General features: G+C 37.9%; 1 protein-coding gene across 1 annotated transcript in view; it reads right to left on the bottom strand.

Moving 5' to 3' along the window:
• Positions 1 to 22237, bottom strand: part of LOC131152876 (chaperone protein dnaJ 15) — a 55184-nt gene that overhangs the window by 25923 nt on the left and 7024 nt on the right. Inside the window, exons 4-7 of the mRNA XM_058104810.1 lie at positions 19300 to 19382; positions 19110 to 19221; positions 18926 to 19030; positions 18777 to 18827 (exon numbers count right to left, since the gene is read on the bottom strand). Coding sequence (XP_057960793.1) covers positions 18777 to 18827; positions 18926 to 19030; positions 19110 to 19221; positions 19300 to 19382 — 351 coding nt within the window. The remainder of the gene's footprint in view (positions 1 to 18776; positions 18828 to 18925; positions 19031 to 19109; positions 19222 to 19299; positions 19383 to 22237) is intronic.

Genomic DNA, 22237 nt, shown 5'->3' with positions numbered 1-22237 from the left:
ATGGCACCTGATCGCATGACCCTACAAAGCATGCAAATGAAACCTAACGAAACATTCAGAGAATATGCATATAGATGGAGGGACATGTCCATCCAAGTGAGCCCTTCGGTGGAAGATAGGGAGGCTATCTCCCTATTCGTGAATACATTGAAAGATCCCTACTTCGGACATCTCCTAGGGGCAACCCCACATGACTTTATGGATATTGTTTCTACTGGAGAGAGAATTGAAACGGCCATCAAAGTCGGAAGAACCAAAAGTGGTGATGCAGAAACTGACCCGAGTAAGAGGAAGAAAGATGAGGAAGCACAGATGATTCAGGGGCATCATTACCAAGAGGGTAAAACCCGGTGGACAAATAAAAATTTTGCTTACAAGCCCACAGTCCATCAGATAGTGCATTCAGGTGCGCAACCCCAAGTAGTTTCCTTCGGACCTAAGCCTATTTCAAGGCAGCTGAATGTTCAGGACACGGGAGGAAGCCCCCTAATGGAAAGAAAGAGAAAAGAAGTTCAACCTATTCCGATGACTTATGCAGAATTGTTCCCGCAATTGGTGGAAATCCAAATGGTTGCACCAATACCAGGATTATTGCTACAATCCCCTTTCCCAAGGTGGTACGACCCAAATGCTCGATGCGAGTATCATTCTGGGGCAATAGGTCATTCAATCGAGAAATGTTGGCATTTCAAGCATAAAGTACAAACCTTAAGAGATTTGGGTCTATTGGCAATTGATGTGGAGGAGCCTGTTGTGCAACATTAAAAGAATATTTTGAAGTTCAGATCAGTCAGAGAAGTACAACAAGTTTTGAACCAGAGATATTCCGCATATAGTCTGAATAAATGGGTTTACTTTTTGACCATGGAAACAGAGAAATACAAGTGGCAAGCTTTTGATTGTTCGCCCCCTTCAGGGATGCTTTTATTTTCTTTTGTTTTCTTCTTTCTTTTGTTGCAATTTATTAAAGGTTTTGTCTCCGAAATTTCCTTTTCTATCAAAGAAATGAAATTATGCATTTTCGTATATCACTTGCATCGAGAGTTCAATGTCCAAAATTTTGTTTACTCGTGTTTCTTGCTAAGATAAGGAAAATAAAATACCAGTATTCATGAACCAAAAGCAGGTGTTAGTTATGAAAAATTCAAGCTACAAGACAAAAATAAAGGAAGATGAAACAATGTTCGTCACTCGATGAGTTCAACTACTGCGAAGAAGTTCGAAAGCCTCAGTAAAATATATGTTGGTTCCATGAATCTCATGTCAGTCCGCTAATCAAGTTTTGATCGAATGATAGATGGCTATCTTTGGCCGACCAGTTATCCCTAAAAAGAATCAAATATTGATTTACCAATTGTTAACCAAGTTGAGCCTGAATGTTAAACTAGTCTTTTCTTAAAAGCCAGTTCACCAAAAAGTTAACCTGGGTTGGGTCTCCTAGCGTTTGACAAGTCATATGAGACAACAATGGGCTATCGAAATGATGGCAGGCCCTTTTTCTACTACCCAAAAGAAATTCAAAGAAGAAATCTCTTGCAAGCCCTTTTGAGCCTGAAAAATTCATTTATTGATTAACCCGTCAAAGGATCACACCCCACACTGGGGCAGTTTAAAAAAAAAAATCAATCCCAAATGGAATTCAAATGAAAATGAAGTTAAGATTCCTTCAAGGAAAAGCAAAAGTTGCGATAAAAGAGAAGGAAGAAGAAAGAAAAATAAGGGACATACTACACATGTGATCTTTGACCAAATTACCCTTGATAAACTCGACGATTTTGAGCCTTATTTAACTCTTTTCTTCTTTAACCCAAACCCTAACCTGCATTACAGTCCAAATGAAAGTCTTGACCAGATTGGTATACATTGTTGTATCAAATGATTTGTCAGACGCAATATTGTGTCTGAACTACGTAATGACCTGATCCTGAAAGGGTACGTAGGCAACTTGTCCAAATAACAAGTTCGGTCAATATCTTGCAAGTGCCTCAATTCAAACTTGGAGCATAAAACATCATTATGGGATGGGATTTTTGAGCCTTAGTTTCCCTTTTATTCTGAAAACCTGTATCCCTCAGCCTACGTTTCGTCCCGAGTCTTAAAGACCATCTTGAGATCAAAACATTGGTCGGACTTGGCTGAACTAGGGGCAACCATTAAACAAGAGGTTCTCAATGGTTTCATGACAGAACAAGGTAGAAGAATAGTCCCCAAATGAAACTGGGGCAATTGGTGAAAGAAGAAAATCAGTTATTCAATTCGAAAAGTTAGCACCATCATCATTAGGGCTCTCGAATACTGGTATGAATTTTTTCCATTGAAATAGCAGGTGAATTCAGTAAAACATCTATTTTGTGCATATGACCTTTTGATTTAGCAAGTTGATGTCCTAAATGCATGATCATTCATCATTCATTCCTCCATCCAAAAAAAAAAAAAAGAAGAAAAAAAAAATTTTATTCTTCAAAAGCTCCAAAAGGAGGACGGATGGTCAAAAGGGCTTAATTACTAACACATTCGCCAAAAGAGGATCCTTGTGAAAGACAGGTAAAATGGTCAAGAATAGTTACAGATGCACTTAATTTGATGCAAACTCCGTATTGAGTTCTAGTGACGCTGATTTGGGGTGCCTTCGTGTCAAAGTCAAGTTTGAAGCCAATATCAGTAACAAACGATGGTAATTGGGGCAGATTTTGAGTTGTGTTTTGTTTGGACTAATTTTGATGCCGTCATATCAGAGTGCATGATGAAAACATAGCCAAGATCAGTGGATGAGGATCGAAACTAGGCAAATTTTGAGTTCATTGGAGCAAATTCAAGAGCTTTCAAGACAGAATCAAAGTCAAAAGCAGGGTCATGACCAGTGGCATGTAAACACTGAGGCAGATTTTGAGCGCGTTTTGGAATTTGAAACATGGCCAGAATCAACGGCAACTTGGAATTTGAAGGCACACTCGAGATCAGAGATTCGGTTGTTGATTACAAGCACGTTGGAAGGAGAAAAGATTCATGTATTACCATACATCCCATGCATTGCATAATAAAGGAAATACGAAGGGCATCTCATGCAACATGCATACATCTTTGCATTCATGCATCATTATGTACACATTAACATATCACTGCATTTTTGCATCTTAGGTAGCAACATGCATACATATAGCAATAGAGTACCATTCATTCATACTTGCCTGGTTGAATAAAATTCTGAATAATTCTTTTGCATCATTGACTGAGCCATTCTTATCTAGACATATTTTGAAACTAGGGCAGCTGGCCCCCATGCACAGATTGACATACTTTGAAACTGTGGCAGTTGACCCTAGGAAGCAATTGATGCATTGATTGTTGAGTCTCAAAGAGGGTGATCTATGGACAGCCAAAGAAACTCGGGTTTTTGTTCCCGATCGATAATCCCCGGTAGAATAATTCTGAACCCTACACTTGAGGACATTTTCCAGAAGAATCTTGTGGTCTCGCACCCGATTGATCACCCTCACTAGGGTAACCATTTTCCAAAATACTAACCTTCCAAAAGATCTCAGGACCTGGCACCTGATTGATCATCCCTAGTGAAGCAATTTTTCAGGACTTAAAACCCATATGAGCTTATTCTTCAAAGAGTCTCGAGATTTTACACTCGATTGATAATCCCCAGCGGAGTCGCCAAGCTGTCGCGACGTCCCGGGAGCGTGTGAGAAGAGCCTATAAATAGGCTCCCCAAAACCCTAGCTACCCATAAATAATAAATATAATAATAAATAAGCAATAATAATAAGGAGTAAAATAATAATGATAATAACAAAATAGTAATAACACTAATAATAATAATAATAAAGATAAAAATACTAATAATAGTAATAAATAAATAATATTAATGATAAAAATAATAAATAATAATAATAATACTAATGAAAATTAATAATAATAATAATAATAATAAATAAAATAATAATAATAATAATAATAATAAGACTAATGAAAATTAATAAGAATAAATAAAAATACTAATAATAGTAAAATAATAATAATAATAATAATGATAATAAAATAATAAGAATAATAATAATAACAAAAACAAATAATAATAATAATAATAATAACAGAAATAAATAATAATAATAATAATAATAGTAATAATAAAGATAAAAATACTAATAATAATAAAAGTTAAAAATAATATTAATAATAATGAAAATAATAAATAATAATAATAATAAATAATATAAATAGAAGTAAAAATAAAGATAAAAGTAATAATAATAATAATACTAATAATAATAATAATAAGAGTAAATAAAATAATAAAAATACTAATAAAATAATAATAATAATGATAATAAATATATTGAGCCTGGGTAAAAATGGGGTGTCTACATTGCTCATGTGATATCATATTGTTCCTTGTTTCTCTTGAGTATTGAGACTCACCTAGTGCTCGTGCTTGCAGGCTTGAACGAATGAGATTTGGCTTAGTCGTCCGGGGAGAGCTCTCAACGAGTGCCGCACAACCGTTACTTGAGTCCCATTTTGGGGGTCCGTGACAGTTGGTATCAGAGCACAGTGTGTGCAAGCACCATGAGTGGTAACATGAGAAAGAAGTCTAGAAAAGTAGAGCACATTGAAGCGCTTGAGACAAAACTTGTAACCTTGGAGACAATGTGTTGTGAACTCAAAGGGTTGATGGCAACATTGATAAAGGAGAAAGGCGTGCCAACAGAGCTTGAGGCTGCTGAAGACAACCCTAGAGGAAATCTCTATGGGGTATCAAAATTTGAGGAGAGACTTGGGGAACTTGAAAAATTCATTCCACGTGTAAAATCCCTAGAGAAAAGACCAATAGAGCTTGAGGCCTTTTAGAGGAGTATCGAGCAGTTGGAAGCCTTTGAGAGTAAGCTAGAACATATTGAGGGCATATTACCATCTCTTTCATCCCAACGGGGAGAGCCAATAGAGCTTGAGGCCTCCTTGCGAAAGCTAACGGATAATTTTGATTTCCTTGCAGAAGATGTTAAGGAGTCCATCACTGCTTTGAAGGAAAATTTGAAGAAGATGGACAATGTCCAGAGTGCTGTGTACTAGGTTCAGAGGGATTTACAAAAGATGACGGTGAAAGTGAATGCAGTGGCACAGATAACTCGAAGGCCGATTGTGGAACCAAGTGAGGGTTTTCAATTAAAGGTACAGGAACCTAAAAGTTTTGGAGGTATGCGAGATGCAAAAGAACTGGATAATTTCTTCTTTGATATGGAGCACTACTTCATATGCTCACGAGTTGATCTAGAAGCGAACCGGGTAAATATGGCAATCGTATACCTTGTTGGGGATGCTAAATTGTGGTGGAGAACTAAATGGAATGATATTCAGCAAATAAGTGTGTCATTAACACTTAGGAGGGGTTAAAACAGGCATTGAAGACCCAATTCTACCCAGAAAATGTAGAGTACATAGCACGGTGCAAAGTAATGGAATTGCAACAGACTGGCTCGATAAGGAGTTATGTACGAGAATATCAAGCCTTGATGTTGGACATCATAGACATGACCAAATCAGATAGGCTATTTCATTTTCTCTACTGATTGAAGACATGGTCGAAGAATGAACTGCGCCAACAAGGTGCTAGTGATCTCTCTTCCACCCTTGCCGCTGCTAAACGTTTGGATGATTTTTCAGACAGTTCTGGGAAGCAAAATTTCCCCATGTCCACCAATAATGATTCTAGGCCCAATAAAGTGTATAAGCCCACGAATGGGGGAAGGGACAAGGAGATAAACAGTTCTTGGAAAGATAAAAGAGAGCCAATGACTAGGGGGTGGAGGGGCGAACAAACAGGTGATGGGGAGCGTCGGTTGCTGGTCTCATGTTTCTTTCGCATGGGACCGCATCGAGTGGCGGAGTGTCCTGAACGAAAGGCTTTGAATGCTCTAAAGGCCCTTCAAGGGGAAACCAAAACCTCGATAACAACCCCACAAGAAAAACAGAATATGGTGGGAACATTGAGATTTTTGGGGGCATTAAAGCGTCAAGTAGTTACCAACAAGTCTTAGGAGAAGGGCTTAATATACGTTGATCTATTTTTGAATGAAAAGAAAACCAAGGTCATAATTGATACAGGGGCCCCCCATAATTTCATTGCCAATTCAGAAGCCCAACGGTTAGAATTACAAGCAGACAAGGATGTGGAGAAGTTGAAAGCAGTGAATTCTCGAGCGTTAACCACGGTGGGAGTGGGGTCATGGTCCGGAACAAATGACTTCACCGTGGCACCCCTCGATGACTTTGATGTGGTATTGGGGATGGGTTTTCTTAAAGTGACACACTCAATGCCGATCCCAACTGCGGATTGTCTTGTGATAATGGGAGATACACCTTGTGCGGTTCCCGCAGCCTACAACACTTTCGATGAGAGGAAGTTGCTTTCAGCCCTCCAATTCAAGAAGGGAGTAAAAAGGGGAGAACCTTCTTTCGTGGTTCTACCGGTAGTTTCATAAAATGAAGAAATAGGCGAATATCCAGTTGAAATTAAGGAAGTTTTAGAAGAGTTCAAGGAGGTAATCCCAGAACAGCTACCCAGGGTTTTACCAACTTAACGACAGATTGACCACGAAACTAAGCTTTTGTCGGGGGTAAAACCGCCAACACGTGCCCCTTATCGAATGGTGCTGCCTGAGTTAGCTGAACTTAGAAGGCAACTAAATGATCTAATTACAGCAGGATTCATCCGCCCATCAAAAGCAGATTTTGGGGCCCCAGTGTTATTCTAGAAGAAACAAGATGGAAGTTTGTGTTTGTGTGTAGATTATCGAGCTCTTAATAAGGTGACGGTTCGCAACAAGTACCCCATTCCGTTGATTGCCGATATTTTTGACCAGTTAAGTACAGCAAAATATTTCACTAAACTGAACTTGAGATCGAGATATCATCAAGTGCGCATTGTAGAGGGAGATGAACCTAAGACCACTTGTGTCACCCGGTATGGAGCATTTGAATTCCTTGTCATGTCTTTTGGGTTAACAAATGCACCTGCTACCTTTTGTTCTTTAATGAATCAGGTTTTTCGAGACTACCTTCATCAATTTGTAATCGTTTACCTTGATGACATAATGGTTTTCAGCGCATCATTAGCAGAACTTAAAGATCACCTTCAGCAGGTTTTTCAAAAACTCCAAGAAAATTAGTTATATATAAAAGGGGAGAAGTGTGCTTTCACTCAAAAGCGTATTAAATTCTTGGGCCATATCATTGAAGAGAGCCAGATACGGATGGATTCAGCAAAAGTACAAACCATCAATGAATGGCGAGCACCTACATCCGTTAGAGAACTGCGATCCTTCTTGGGGAGATCCTTTAATTCAATCAGCATTTATTGAATTAAAGGAAAAAATTGTAGGAGATCATATGCTAATCCTTCCTGATGTGACAAAGCCATTTGAAGTACAAGCAGAAGCCTCAAACTTTGTATTAGGGAGAGTTCTTTTGCAAGAAGGCCATCCAGTTGCTTTTGAAAGTAGAAAATTAACGGGTGCTGAACGGAACTATATAGCGCAGGAAAAGGAGCTTCTCGCTGTGGTAACTGTCTCCGGGTGTGGAGATACTATCTCTTGGGGTCGAAATTTGTGGTAAAAACGGATAATGTGGCAGTTACTCACTTCTTGTCACAACCAGGACTAACTTCAAAACAAGCCCATTGGCAAGAGAAGTTAGCTGAATTTAATTTTGACTTTGAATACAATGCAGGGAAGACGAATGAAGTGGCTGATGCTTTTAACAAGAAAAACCGAATTGGCGGCATTAAAACTCATAAATCATTTATCAACTAGTAGGGTGGCATTACCTTTGAAAGATCTTATCAAGGAACATTTAAGTATAGACCAGCAGGCGCAAACATTGAGTAAACTGATAGAAGAAGGGAAGATACGACAATTTTGGGTAGAAGATGGGTTGATAATGACTAAAGGCAGGAGAGTCTACATGCCCAAAGCGGGAAACTAGAGGAAAACCTTACTAAAAGAGTGTCATAATATTGTGGACTGGTCATCCCGGATGGCGAAGAACTCATGCATTGATTACACAGGGGTACTATTGGCCGAATATGCAAGACGATGTGATGAGTTATACCAAAACTTGCTTGATCTGTCAACAAGGTAGAAAGAAAGAAGACCTCAGGTTTGTTGGAGCCATTGCTAGTTCCTGCAAGGCCATGGGAGAGTGTCTCTTTGGACTTCATTTCCTCATTGCCAAAAGTAGAGGAGTATGATACGATTCTGGTGGTGATTGATTGGTTTTCAAAGTATGCAACTTTTGTACCAGTCTCGAAGCCATGTTCAGCAAAGAAGACAGCTCAGCTATTCTTCAAGCATGTGGTGAAATATTGAGGCGTTCCAGAAAGCCTAATCGGTGACCATGATGTCAGATTCACTGGGGGATTTTGGGGTGAACTCTTTCGCTTGATAGGTTTAAACCTTAATCTGTCCACCAGCTACCACCCGCAGACAGATGGTCAAACCGAACGTTTTAATGGGATGTTGGAAGAATACTTGCGACATTGTGTTAACTCAAATCAAAAGAATTGGGTTCCTTTACTTGGGACAGCACAATTCTGTTTTAACTCTATGAAATCTTCTGCAACTAATAAAAGCCCTTTTGAGATTGTGACAGGGCAACAACCGACTCTCTCGCACACTCTGGATGGTCCATACAAGGGAAATTGCCCAAAAGCATACCAATTCACAAAGAATTGGTTGCAAAACATCAAAGTCACTCGAGCTCAGCTAGGAAAAGCATCGAAACGCATGAAGAAATGGGCTAACAAAAGGAGACAACCACAAAAATTTGAAACTGGAGATCTGGTTCTAGTAAAAGTGCCGCCAGAGACATTTCGATTTCTTCGCGGCAAGGCTTTTACGCCGTTACGAAGGTCCAATCAAAGTGATCGAGAAGGTGGGGTATGCATCTTATCGGCTTGAACAACCAGAGTGGATAAAGAGCCACAGACGACCAGTCCATCCCGTGTTTCATGTAAGCAACCTAAAGCCATTCCACACAGATAAAGCAAATCCGCACCGACAAAAGATAAGGAGATCAACAATTTCCAGAAGGCAGCCTGTAAACAAAGATGTTCAGGAGATCATTGCAAACAAAGTCGTCAATGCAGAAGGTCGTCAACAACAACAATATCTGGTTCACTGGATTGGGCTAGGAGAAGAAGAGAACAGTTGGGAAAAGGCAGAAAACCTTCAGCATGCCATACAAAAGATTGAAGATTTCAAAAATTTGAAGACAACGACATCAGCTTCAACATCAGCAGAATGAGGAGGCCTTCTACAACACATCGACGAGGACGTCGATAAAATGAGTGGGGGAGGATGTTAGGGAGAAACAATGTAATGGAGAAAAAGGGGAGAGAGATACTACTATAATTGTATTCTCCAAGGGTTTAGAATGAATATATGATTATTTGTGTTAACATTTGTATGGTTATTCTCTTGGATTTGAATAATACAAGTAGTCCTTTTCATTATGGTGTTTTGTTGCCTTGGATTATGATATACCTGATTGTTGTAGCCTTATTCCGTGTATGTGAATATATTGCTCGTGTGATATCATATTGTTCCTTGTTTCTCTTGAGTATTGAGACTCACCTGGTGCTCATGCTTGCAGGCTTGAACGTGTGAGATTTGGCTAACTCGTCAAGGGAGAGCTCTCAACGAGTGCCGCACGACCCTTACTTGAGTCCCATTTTGGGGGACCGTGACATCGTGCTTAGCTGTGGGTTTAAAACATTTAAGCTCATTTTAATGTGGATTTAAATCATTTAGTATTTGGTTGAGTTTAAGACTTTGTTTAAGTTTATTTTTATTTAAAATTTTATTTAAGTGTAGCTTATTTTTGTCTAGGCCCTTGTTTAAGTGTAGTTTATTTTTGTTTAAGACTTTATTTACGTTGAGTTTTTGTGTTTAAGACTTTGTTTAGGTGTAGTCTATTTTTGTTTAGGTCCTTGTTTAAGTTTACCTAATTATTGAATGTTTATGAGATTAATGAAGTCTTCTGTCTTAGTTCGTTATTTGAATATTTAAAGAGTTGGTTAATTTGCTCTTTTAATCTCGTACTGTTTATTTGAATGATTGAATGGATTGTACTGGGTTGGCATAGTTGGTTGCTCTGTTTAATTTCATAGTATTTATTTTATTGTTTATGCATGTTATGTTCTTATTTTAGGTTTTACTTTGTTTTAATTTCGCCACAAACTTTCAAAAACCCCAAGAAATCGAATCTGAACTACGTTCAATAAACTGTTTTCTTATTTTCTTCTTTTTGTTTTATGCTAGTTTGAAATTATTCTGCATTCCCTGAGGAGACGATCTGGCCTTTTGGGCTAATTATTTCACGACAAAACTCCTATACTTGAGATAGCCTTTGCGCTGCTCATTTCTGAGTGAGTCAGACAGAATAGATTATCTTCTAGTTTATATCCTCCCTAATGGCTACTTATTTTGGGGAACTCATCTATGCATTCCAAAAACATCCCTCGGGCAACTTATAATTGAGAGCTATGTAGAGGAGGCATTCTTGGCCATTTAGGTCTGATGTGACAAAAAACATTTACATGAGGAAGGATCGTTTTTACTAGTTTGGTCTTTGAAGGGATGTTGCAAAGGTGATTTAACAGTGCCATGTTTGTTAACTAGCTAAAAGTGTTAGAAAAATTCTATTTGCATGCTCTACTCTCAGTTCCCCATATGTCAGTATGGATTTTGTCTTGTGTTCGCATAGGACATGCAAAGGCCATGATTCTCCACATTCTCGAAGATGATGTCTTGTCTTAATCCATGCAATAGAACATTTGACGCCCATCGAATTGCAAAAATTTTCTATCATGAGGATGAGGTTTTTTGATTAGATGGTGTAACCCCCTTGCATTGTTTATGGTCAAGATAATAAGTTTATGGGCTACTTCAGGAAGAGCTTATGATTATCAAACTGAAATTTTCAGCTGCAATCCTAATCACTACTCCATTCCTAAACCCAATAAAAGCTAGAAAAGCTCTATAACATCTTCCTGCCCTTACCATCATAAAACACTACTCTCCTAACTGCCAGAATTTTCTGAAAACCATAAGTCTTCTTATTGGCAAAAATTTCAGCTACTTGTTCCATCCATTCCAGCCCCTTTTTTGTTTCAATAAAAAAAATCCATTAACTAAACAAAAGCACAGGAAATGGAGAATAAAACATACTTCCTGAATCAGCTAATTTACAAGTTTACAATAAGACAGCCTTCCAATCCCTTTGAAGATCAGACAGCTATGTCCCCAGAAAATTCGAAATAAATGTGGCCAAAATGAAAGCAAAAAAGTCGGCTCTATTCCACAGTAGAGAAGGAGAAGTTGACTGAGCTTTTAATATCATCATGTTCCTCTCAACCCACAGCATCTGAAAGATTGCATACACTACACACAAATCAATAAAGCCCTCCTTCTACTCTTTCCAAAACCTTGATATCTATTAAGCACTTTTAGTGATACCCACACGAAGAAAGAAACCACCTTGAGGAGAATCCAGGATCTTGATGCTATTGAACATTCTCTAGGCCTTGATGAGGAAAGGGAAAAAAGGGGGAGGACTCTATCAATGAAAATATTGCCCAAGATTACTTGGAGACAACAGTATTCAGCCTTGAGGCTTGAGGAAGGAGATCACAGCACCAAATTCTTCCATTACACAGCCAATCTCCATAGGAGATGCAACACCTTAAGCAGTACCATCATCGATGGTGAGACCTTTGATGTAGGGAACATCACAGAAGGCATTTGCAATTTCTATGAAACCCTTCCTCTGAGCCTTCTACATGGAGACCTCAGGTTGAGGGGTTAAGCTACAGCTTAGTGGCCAGAAAACCGTTTTAGCAAAAAAGAAAATCTTTATGCTCTTAAAAATTGTAATGGTGATGAAGCTCCAAGACCTGACAGCTTCACCATGGCCTAATTTTAAGCAATCGAGATGTCCTCAAAGCTGGTATTATCAAGGTTATGAGTTCCATTCTACAAGCAAATTTGAAAGCAGCATGAGTTCCCCTCTTTTGTGTTGATCCCTAAGAAGACAGGGCATTTAACATCAAAGATTTCAACTGGTTAGCTTGTTGGGCAGTGTTTACAAGCTTTTATCCAAGGTTCTCGCCAATAGATTGAAAAAGAAATCCTAGAAGTCATAGGGCAGCACCAACATGGTTTCATTGAATTTATCCAAGGTTCTCACCAATAGACTGAAAAAGCAATCCTGGAAGTCAGAGAGCAGCACCAACATGCTTTTGTTGAAGGGAGAAAAGTCATGGATGCTGCCCTCATTGCGTCAGAAATTGTGGATAGTCAATCTAGAGCTGGAAAGGTTGAAATTTCCTGCAAATCATGGATGCTGCCTTCATCCTTCAAAAATTGGGTTTCAAGAGCTTATGGTACAAATGGAATGAGCACGCACTATCCTTCTCAATTCTCATCAATGGCTGTCCTTCAAGATTCGTTCACACTTCCAGGGGATTACAACAAGGAGATTCCCTTTCTCCTTTGCTTTTCATCATCCTAATGGTTCTCAGCCTTGTGTTGCAAAATGCCCTAAGAATAAGACTCCTAAAAGAGCTGACAGTGGAGAGAAATGGTAGGGAGCAGTACATTTCCCACCTCCTCTTTGCAGACGGTACCATGATCTTCTATAAGGTGGAAGCTCATCAAATTCTTAATCTCAGATGCTTACTTCTTTGCTTCGGATCAATTTCTGGTTTGAAAGTCAATTTGGGATAGAGTGAGCTCTGCCTGAGTCTCCCACTTGGTGTAAAAAAAAAAAAAAGGTTGTATCGAAAGATCTGAAAAAAAAATTAAAAATTAAAAAAATTTAAAAATAAAAAAGGCTCGGAAGCACAACTACCTCTCTAAGGTGGTAGATTCACTCTCATCAAAAGCATGCTCTCCAACCTGCCAATTTACTTCAGGCCTCTTCCCTCTTCCTAGTTGTATGGCCAAAAGACTGATTCAAAAAAGATGTCTTTGGGGAAAACACAAGGGAGGTTTTCAAGTTCTTTTTAGTTAGATAGGATGTTGTCTAGCAACCAATCCCAAGAGGCGCCTGGGTCTCAAATCTCTCTCTCTCTCTCTCTTCAACAAGGCCCTCCTGGGCAAGTGGATGAAGAGATTCATGAACAAGGAGGAGTTACTTCAAAGAAAGATCACTGCTTTAAAGTACAACCTTGATCAAAATGGGACTATCTCCAGTGACCCAGTTAGTCCTATTGGGTCAGTGTTATGGAGGAGTTACTTCAAAGAAAGATCACTGCTTTAAAGTACAACCTTGATCAAAATGGGACTATCTCCAGTGACCCCGTTAGTCCTATTGGGTCAGTGTTATGGAATCTATTAGGAAAGCGTGGGAGGATTTCTTCACTCTCATCCACTTTCATGTTGGGAATAGGAAACAAGACCTTTTGGCATGAGAGCTGGTGCAGCTCATCTCCTCTGATCTCTCGATGTCCTACAATCTTCAACCTCGCCACTGAAAAAAGATGCTTTGATGAGTATGTATGTGGACCATTTTGTCATCAGGGCAGCCTGGAACATCCCTTTTGTTCGAATTGCTCATAAATGGGGGCTTGATTTTTTTCTGATTTTTATGGATGCCTTTATAAAAATGTCCCCAATAAGATGAATCTGGATGTGCCCTTATGGAAGCTCAATAAAAATGATTACTTTGCAGACAGCTCCTACAAGCAGCTGGACAGACATTCTGAAGCCAGACCTGTTTACCTGGGAAAGTCATTTGGAAATCTATTGCGCCAACCAAAATTGCCTTTTTTTTTCTTAGGAGGCAACTTTGGGGACGATTCTTGTTCCCAATAATCTTCAGAGCAGAGGTTTCACTCAACAGATGCTTTTTTGCAAAGTTGATGCTGAAACTGCTGACCACCTTCCGTTACACTGCCCCTGGACCAGAATTTTGTGGAATCTGGCCACTGCTCTTTCGGAACAGCATTGGGTTACTGCTGGATCTAGGGAATGGAAATTTGGGATTGGAAGGATATTTTTTGCAAATAGAGAAAGTAAAAAATCCATACCCTTGATGCCTTTCACCATCTTTTGGATTACGTGATGTACTGTTGCACAGTTGATTGTTCTCTTTCGCTTTTTTTCTGTTCTCTTGACTGTAAATGGGTGGCACCCCCTCAGTGATCATTTAATGACTTCTCTTTTTCGCCAATAAAATAAAAAAAATGATATCTCACCAGTAAGAACTAAGAACTCACAAACATTTTGTGGAGCCACCAACACTTCACAAAAAAGGGAGAAAAGAGCATTCAAAGCTGTCTTGGCACCCAACAACGAAGAAAAAATTGAGCATTAGTCTCATTGGACTCGAAGCATAACATAAATATATACGGGCTGAGAGCCTTATAAGGTCTCCTTACCTATAACAAGTCATTCATATTAATCCTGTTAAGAGTTAGGGTCCAAATGAAAAACCTTGGAACTTAGAGGAACCTTTTTAGCCTTCCAAATAACATGATACAAAGGAAAGGACTAGAAGTTGAGGTTTCAAAAGATGAGATAAAGATTTAGAGGAAAAATGGATCCTGGAGAATCGCCTAACCAGACCCAAGCATCTACTCTGGTTTGGGGAACAAAAGAATCAAAAGCACAGAAAAAAAAAAGAAAGTAAACTCATCAACGTCTCTTTCATCAACACTCCTAATGAAGACAAGGTCCCAAAAAAGAGAAACCCCTGCTGAAATGAAAAAATTGTAATAGATGCATTAAGAACAATGGATAATTTAAAAAGACAAGGGGCTAACAGCTCAAACGAAGTCTCTCCCACCCAAAAATGTCTTCCTAAAATCAAATTATATCCATTACCCACTTTGAGACGAATAAAAGGAAAGAACAAACATGCACCCTGGAAACAAACTTGCAGGAATGGAATGAGAAACATTGTAACTTCCTCTACTATTCCACCCATTTCAATGGATTCCATACTTTGAATAACCTGATGCCATAAGGTTAAACTCTAGGGGGAACCTCCATAACCATTTTCCTATTAAAGAGATGTTTTTAGATACCACATTTCCAAGCCCAAAACCCCCTCAGACTGAGGTCTCATCCCAACTAACAAGATGATCCTTTTGTTCTCACCACAGACAGAAAATAAGAGATCTCTCATCACATTTTCCAGAATCCTCACCACACTCATGGGGACTCTAAAAAGGCATAGAAAATAAATGGAAATATTAGAAAAGAAAGTGCTAATGAGAGTAATATGAGCCCCTAGTGATAAACAAGCCTGCTTCCAAGCTTCCAGCCTCTTTCTCACTCTCTCAATCACAGGATCCCAAAAGGCAGCAGACACAGAGTTGTGCCATTCCAGTCCCTCTTGTGATAAAACCCCGATTACATCAATCCTGAGAAGATCTATAAACCCTTCTAATTTCTACAAAAATTATAAACCCTAAAATCCTTATTTTCACTAATCCAAAAAGCCCTAAGCCACAGAGACCTTTCCCTAATGTGTCCAGTAGCATGAATATTTATTCCAAAGCTTGGGCAAACAATATCATGTCCCTCCAATTAAATTCAGGGAAAAAAAAAAATTCTTTCCCAATAGAGACACACAATTTTTTTGGAGAAAAGTTCCATGACCCTTTCTTTGGGAGCATGAATGGATTTCGGGGCTTGGATTTGGATAAAACGTAGTGCAAAGTTGTATTGACTTTTTTTTCCAAATCCACAAAAATTCCACACTCCCAAACACTATAGTGTTTTCAGTCATTCCAAAGAGAACAAGAGAGGAAATTCTGTGATACCCTAATTTCAGAGAGAGAATTTTTTCAAGAGAGACAATTTTGTTGGAGAAAAGTATCCTAAGTGTTTTGATTCATTCCAAAGAGAACATAGAGGAAAATCTGTGATACCTTAACTTCGGTAAAAATATCTTCATTTTATTATATAATAATTTTAAAAAAGTGGGCATCCTTCATTTTATTTGAAGAAAAAAGAACCAACAATCTAAGCAACCAATAGGATCAAAAAGGAGAGACCTTTATGTTTACCAATGAGATTAAGATATAAAGCTGTCAAAATTTTCATTCAAATGACATGTTCGAGTACAGTGTGTAGACATTTAGCATGTCACAAGCCCTTGACCCATAGGAGTAAGCACTTTCCTGTTCCAACCTCATTATATTCCTATTTTGTGCTATTTTGTGCTCCTAGGCAAAAATAATCTTGACGCTGTACAGAGGAACAAAATGAGATGCATCTGTCGCTGGAAGATTAAAATAGGATTGGCACAAATCCAAGGCAAGAATAACAAGACTAGATCTCAAAAGGGATTGCACCAAAGCATGATGCAGCTGTAACAGGTTGGTTCATATTATGTCAAGTGAACCACCAGGCTTCAAATGATTGATCAGGAAAATATTGACTTAAATAAGGATTCAATAAACATAATGTCGTTAGGTTTTCGTTTCATATATATATAGAAAAAGAAATTCATTAATACATGGTACAGAGAATAAAGAATTACATAGAAAGATATCCTCCTAATACAGAAGCAAGCAGAGAAACAAATAAACAGTTACACAAAGCCCCTTTCCAATCCCCCTAAAGATCCTCGAAAGAAACCCAAAAAATGAGCCCCAAAGGAAGCTCTGAAAGCAACTCTATCCCAAAGGAATTCACAGAATTTGTTTTGCCATTGAAGATCCTTGCATTCCTTTCGATCCACAGTCCAAAAACTGCACATTTTCATAAATGTTCTCCCCTCTTAGTCCTCTCAAAACCTTTTCACCATACCATTGGAAAGACATCAAAGCAACAGAGCCTCCTCAAGAAATTAAGAGAAAAGCCCAAAGCTGACTAACCACCCTATAATGAATAAACAAATGATCGCTGGTCTTGCTCGCTTCCAAACACGTGACACAAACATTCAAACTTATGGCCTTGTAAGTCCTCATTTGCAGCATATCATTCATATGAAGCCTGTTAAGAGTCAAAGACCACATAAAAGCCTTGACCATACAAAGAACCTTCACCTTCCAAATAAAATGATTCATGGGAAAATAAGAAAGATTCTGTATTTCTAACAACTGGGCAAGGAAAGATTTTGTGCAAAACAAACAAGCAGAATCCCCAATCCAAATCCTTGAATCAGCACCTGTTCAAGGAACAAAAGATTCCAGTATTTGCAACAACATGATCCTATCCTAAACCTCTCTCTCATTAAGATTTCTAAAGAAATGAAAATCTCAAGAAAGAGATCCATCTCACGCACAAGAGAGACAGTCCAAAAAGAGAAGGGAACAAAGATTCTAAAGAAACCTCACCAACCCAGACATCTTCCCAAAACCAAATATGATTTTTATTCACTACCCATAGTATACCACCCATTCCTACACAGTCCATACTTGGTGTTAATAACCATGTGCCATGAAGTGTCAACCTCCAAGGGTAAGAAATTTAGACACCAAGTTACAAGGCCCAAGCCCCCCCAGACCAAGGCCTTTTAACCTTCTCCCAACTAACTAGATAGTCTCTCTTCTCTTCCCCAACACCTAACCACAAAAATCTCTCATAATTCTCTCCAAAGCTAGAGACACCCATGCCAGATCTCTAAAAGGGGGGAAAAATAAATGGGAATGTTGGAGAGAACAGCACTGAGAATAATACAGCCCCCTAAAGATAAATAACTCCTCTTCCAAGTTTCTAATATGCTACCCTTCCACCACCAGTTCACAAAAAGAAGAGAGTTAAGAATTTCCACCAACAGGGAGACCCAAGTAAGTTAGAGGCCATTCTAACATATTACAATGAGATAAAGTAGTAAAAGTCGCTAAATCAACCTCAAATTAGTACCTGCAACCCCACTCTTGAACATGTTGACCTTTAATCCCAAAATTTTCTAAACAAAATTTTAGCAAAGTTTAAAACCTTTCTGAATTTCACAGCATTGTCCTCAAGAAACAAAATTTTCAGTCACTGGGTTTTCCTTGTCCACATTCTTGATTCAAAGAAAAAGGATATTGATAAAAAAATTGCCTTCACAAGCAAGGAAGTTAAACTTCATTACAAATAAACTAAACCTTGGACAACTTAAAGCAGTAACATAAAAATCAATAGCAGTCACATTTCCAATACTTAAATGATGGTATATACAGGGATAAAGATATTTTAATGGAAATCTCTAACACAAAATGTCCCAAGAATTGATTTCAGATGCAGCCCAACACAAAACGAGAGAGAGAGAGAGAGAGAGAGAGAGAGAGAGAGAGAGAGAGCCTGACCCTAAGTCACTAAAGATCTCTTTTTATTTTGTTCTCTCTCATATCGATGAACATAATATTTACCCAAAATCATAGCATTCCAAAGATCATAATCAGTTTCTTAGAAAATTTCAACCACCATTTTCTCATCATAGCTATTTTTTAAAAACCACTTGAAAAATAGCCAGTCTCCTAGAAATTGCAGCACATGGCACAACTTCCCATGCAATATCCAGTGACTGTTAAAATTAATGGTATAATTAATCAAAGAAGAAAACTATATTTTCTGTTTATACTCTCATCAGCAGTGCAAATAGAAAAAGTTAAGGCAAACGATTACATCAACAAAAGAAAATTTGTTTTAATCAAAAATTTGCTTTTATCTCTTTTTCCCAAAAAAATTAAAAAAATAGCAGGGATTTCAGGCACAGAAAGCATGCAAGAGAAAAGTAAAATGCACAAGGAACAGGCAAAAATGCAATACCTGTAGAGCCAAACCATAACCACCATTGGCATCTTGTTCAAAATAAAGTAGCTGGAAAATTTTAGGAAAAAAAAAAAATGTGAGATGGAGAGATTGATTTTCACATCGTAAAAGAATTTGTAAAAGATTCCTCAGTTTCAGCAATTTACTTTAAATTTGCTTTGAGCAGCTGAAGTAACTCTAACTACAATCCCGGCCTCGGCTTGTTGCTCATTAATTGTTACACCAAAAAAGTGGGCACATTGCTTCTCTACCTGCAGTGAAGTGTCAGTGAAGTAGCGGCTATACACCTGAACAAGTGTGACTCTACCCTGATATAAATTAAGCAAGCACCTTTCCGCTCACTGATGCCCCAACGCGAAGTGGTCTAACAGTGACAGTTCCATTCATAGCTTCTTCAAGAACATTAGCAGAAATTGTAGTCTTGATTGGGACGCCCAGCTTACTAAAAAACAAGAAAAAGTGAGGTTGCAGAAAGCTAAACATCAACAAAAAGCAAGTAATATTCCAATTAAACAATCACCTGAACAATGCTGCAAACATTGTATTAACCGTTCCAAGGTTCGACAAGTCAATTTCCATATCCATGCCATCAGCTTCAAGGGCCTGATTAATATTTCATTATCAAATACCAAATCAACTTAATGGGGAGGGGGGGGAAATGTCAAGACAGAATTAAGCAGAGAAAAAATAGCAGAAAAAATAAGGATGCAAAAAAAGACAAAAAATTGGAACAAAGAATTACATGTTCATCTCAAGCATGTGCACATGTGTACTGATATCCACGTAGTGAACCATGATTTAGTTAAAATAATGTAGATTTTGTCAATTCTAAAGTAAGTGTTTATTAGATCAATGAGAGCTGTTACTTTTCTTGGCAAAGAAGATGACCTAAGACTGTGTGGCAGAAAGCTCTCCTTCAAATGATAGACAAAGGACATATGAAGTATAACTATATAAGGTCAGAACCAACCATGACATCATACAATCCAAGAATAATTATATTTGAAATTGTTTCAGAGCATCCAATAAAGTTCATGGGACATGTAAGTCATATCCTTCCCAGATTTACCATGATGTGCCTCCATTCATATGGTTAAAAAAAGCACTGCAGATAGCACCTCACATATTCTATTTTATGCCACAGAGAAATTTAATGAGGTTAAGCAATGTCCTTTTTTATAAAGAAAGTGTTTTATTAAGAGAGAGAAGAATACAAGAATTGGAGCACAAGGCATCCTCCTACATTAAGTATAACAAAAGAAAGAGACAACTTGATTTTTTAAGCAAAGAACTCACTCACGTTGGACATTTTGAGAGAGAGAGAGAGAGAGAGAGGTAGATTAAAGCAATAAGAGCTGCAGGCTACATTTAATGCCTCCAAGCACAACCAAACCAATCATGTAAAACAATATTACTAAAGCTATGTTTGGATGAATGAAAAATACTTTTCATCAGAAAATAAGATATTTTTTAAGAAAAAATTAATTTAATAATTTTTTTATTTGTTATATTTTCCTATTTGTTTTATGATAACTACCTTTTTTGTGTTGGCTCAAATTTATAAATGTGATTAATTGGCTTAAGTGCTCATGGAAGCAGGGGTTCAACCCCTCTACATGTCTATTTAAATGTATTGCTTTTCTATTTTCTAAATTACAAGGACGAAGTATAGAAATTTTACTCTTTTTTTTGGGTGGAGTAATTTGGATACTGTGATACATATATGATCCGTTTTTTTAGATCTTAATGGAATTTGATAGTTAATTGTTTTATACAAGATCATGTGGAGGTGTTTTAGTTGATTTTTGAGATCACAACAAATACATTTTGTTATCATTTATGATATCATTTTAATTGATGTTCTCAATATCGAGTTTTTGATGAGTTGGGTAATGTTCAAGAATTTTATTTATCGGTTGATTTTTCATGTGAACAATATAATGAACAAGCATTTGTCTTTTGACTCTTTTATGAAGTGTCACTTCTCCAAAATAAGAATATTTCGGGAATAAATAGTTATCTAGGAATAAACCAAACAGGGGAATATCAAAGTCCTATGAATCCATCAATAATATTCTTTCAAACCAAACAGAGAATCCTATATTCCCTGGAATCCATACTACACTAGGCAGGGGAATCTTGATGTTGGGTCTAAATATACATCTGACTAAATTCCACTAGCCTTGTTTAAAACCAAATTCGACTAAAAAAGCACAAACTAAACACATAAGCCTCAACCAAAAAGGCGCCTTTTGCCCAAATGAGTAATCCTTATTGTATTATGCCTTTGCATTTGACACTTTGGACTATGCCCTGAGGCATTTTAGGCACACCTCATCTTGCCAATCATGCATTTTAGAACACTATACTATATCAAAAGTATCACATCACCAAAAAACCTGCCCTTCCTCCCCACCTCCAAAGCCCTTAAAACTTCTAAAGAAAAGAACTTCTCAAAGAAGGGTAAACCAAATGCTCCCCAAAAGCACCAAAATGCCTAAGGCCAGCTCCAAATGTACTAAGAGAAAGAAGAACGCAACAAAACAAATGTGCAGTTGACTCGCCGCTTTGCAAACAAAGCACATGCACACCAAGACACAAATTACAGGGTTTTTTATGGAGCAAACCATAACTATTTATCCTCTTAAAGAACAAAAAACGAAGTAAAGGCCCTGATTTCAAGATCCTTACATTTAAAAGAAGATGGAAATAAATCCTATTCTAACAGGATGATCAAAGAAAGAAATAAAAGAAAATCCCCAAAGCCTCCAAAGCCTAGACCCTCCTATCTTGTCTCGGATATATGTAAAAAGAATTAAGCATCCCTAACAATGGAATTCGATGAGTTGTTTCTCACATATTCAAACTCCCGAAATAAAAGTTCCATGAGATAATTTTTTTCAGATAACTAAACAAAACCACTTAAATTTAAATAATTACAACAAAAAGAGGGTAAGGCATCGTCAGCAAAGGCCAAACAAAACTACAATAGTGCTGCCTCCCAATCCCCTTGAAGATCAGACAGCAACAACCCCCAAAAATCCCAAAGGAATGTGCCTAAAAGAAGCAAAAAAGTAACTTTCTCCTCAAGCAAATCCAGACAAGTCTTCTGATCTTTGAAATTTCTTGTGTTCCTTTCAAGCCAAAGAATCAACAAAATAGCATACACTGCACTCCAAAAGGTCCTCCCTTTTCTCCTCTTCCCAGAGCCTCAAGAGCTCACCAACAAAAAACCATACACATTCTGCAGGGCCACCCAATACTCGCTTAACAAGAAAACAGTGTACCAAAGATGCCTCTCTACCTGGCAATGAAGACTGACAGGATAAAAGTTCCACAAGATCATATGCCCCTCAACAAACAATAATCCAGGAATGGAAGCATTATGACCAGAGAAGGGTAAGCAAAACAAAATAGAGCATGACAAATCACCTCCTCCTAGAGACGCACTCTCTCTC

This window comes from Malania oleifera, chromosome 4 (genome assembly GCF_029873635.1).
Source record: "Malania oleifera isolate guangnan ecotype guangnan chromosome 4, ASM2987363v1, whole genome shotgun sequence".
In the NCBI taxonomy this organism is placed as follows: Eukaryota; Viridiplantae; Streptophyta; class Magnoliopsida; order Santalales; family Ximeniaceae; genus Malania; species Malania oleifera.
Note: the sequence above shows the minus strand (reverse complement) of the source record. Positions and strands in the feature narration are given on the sequence as shown.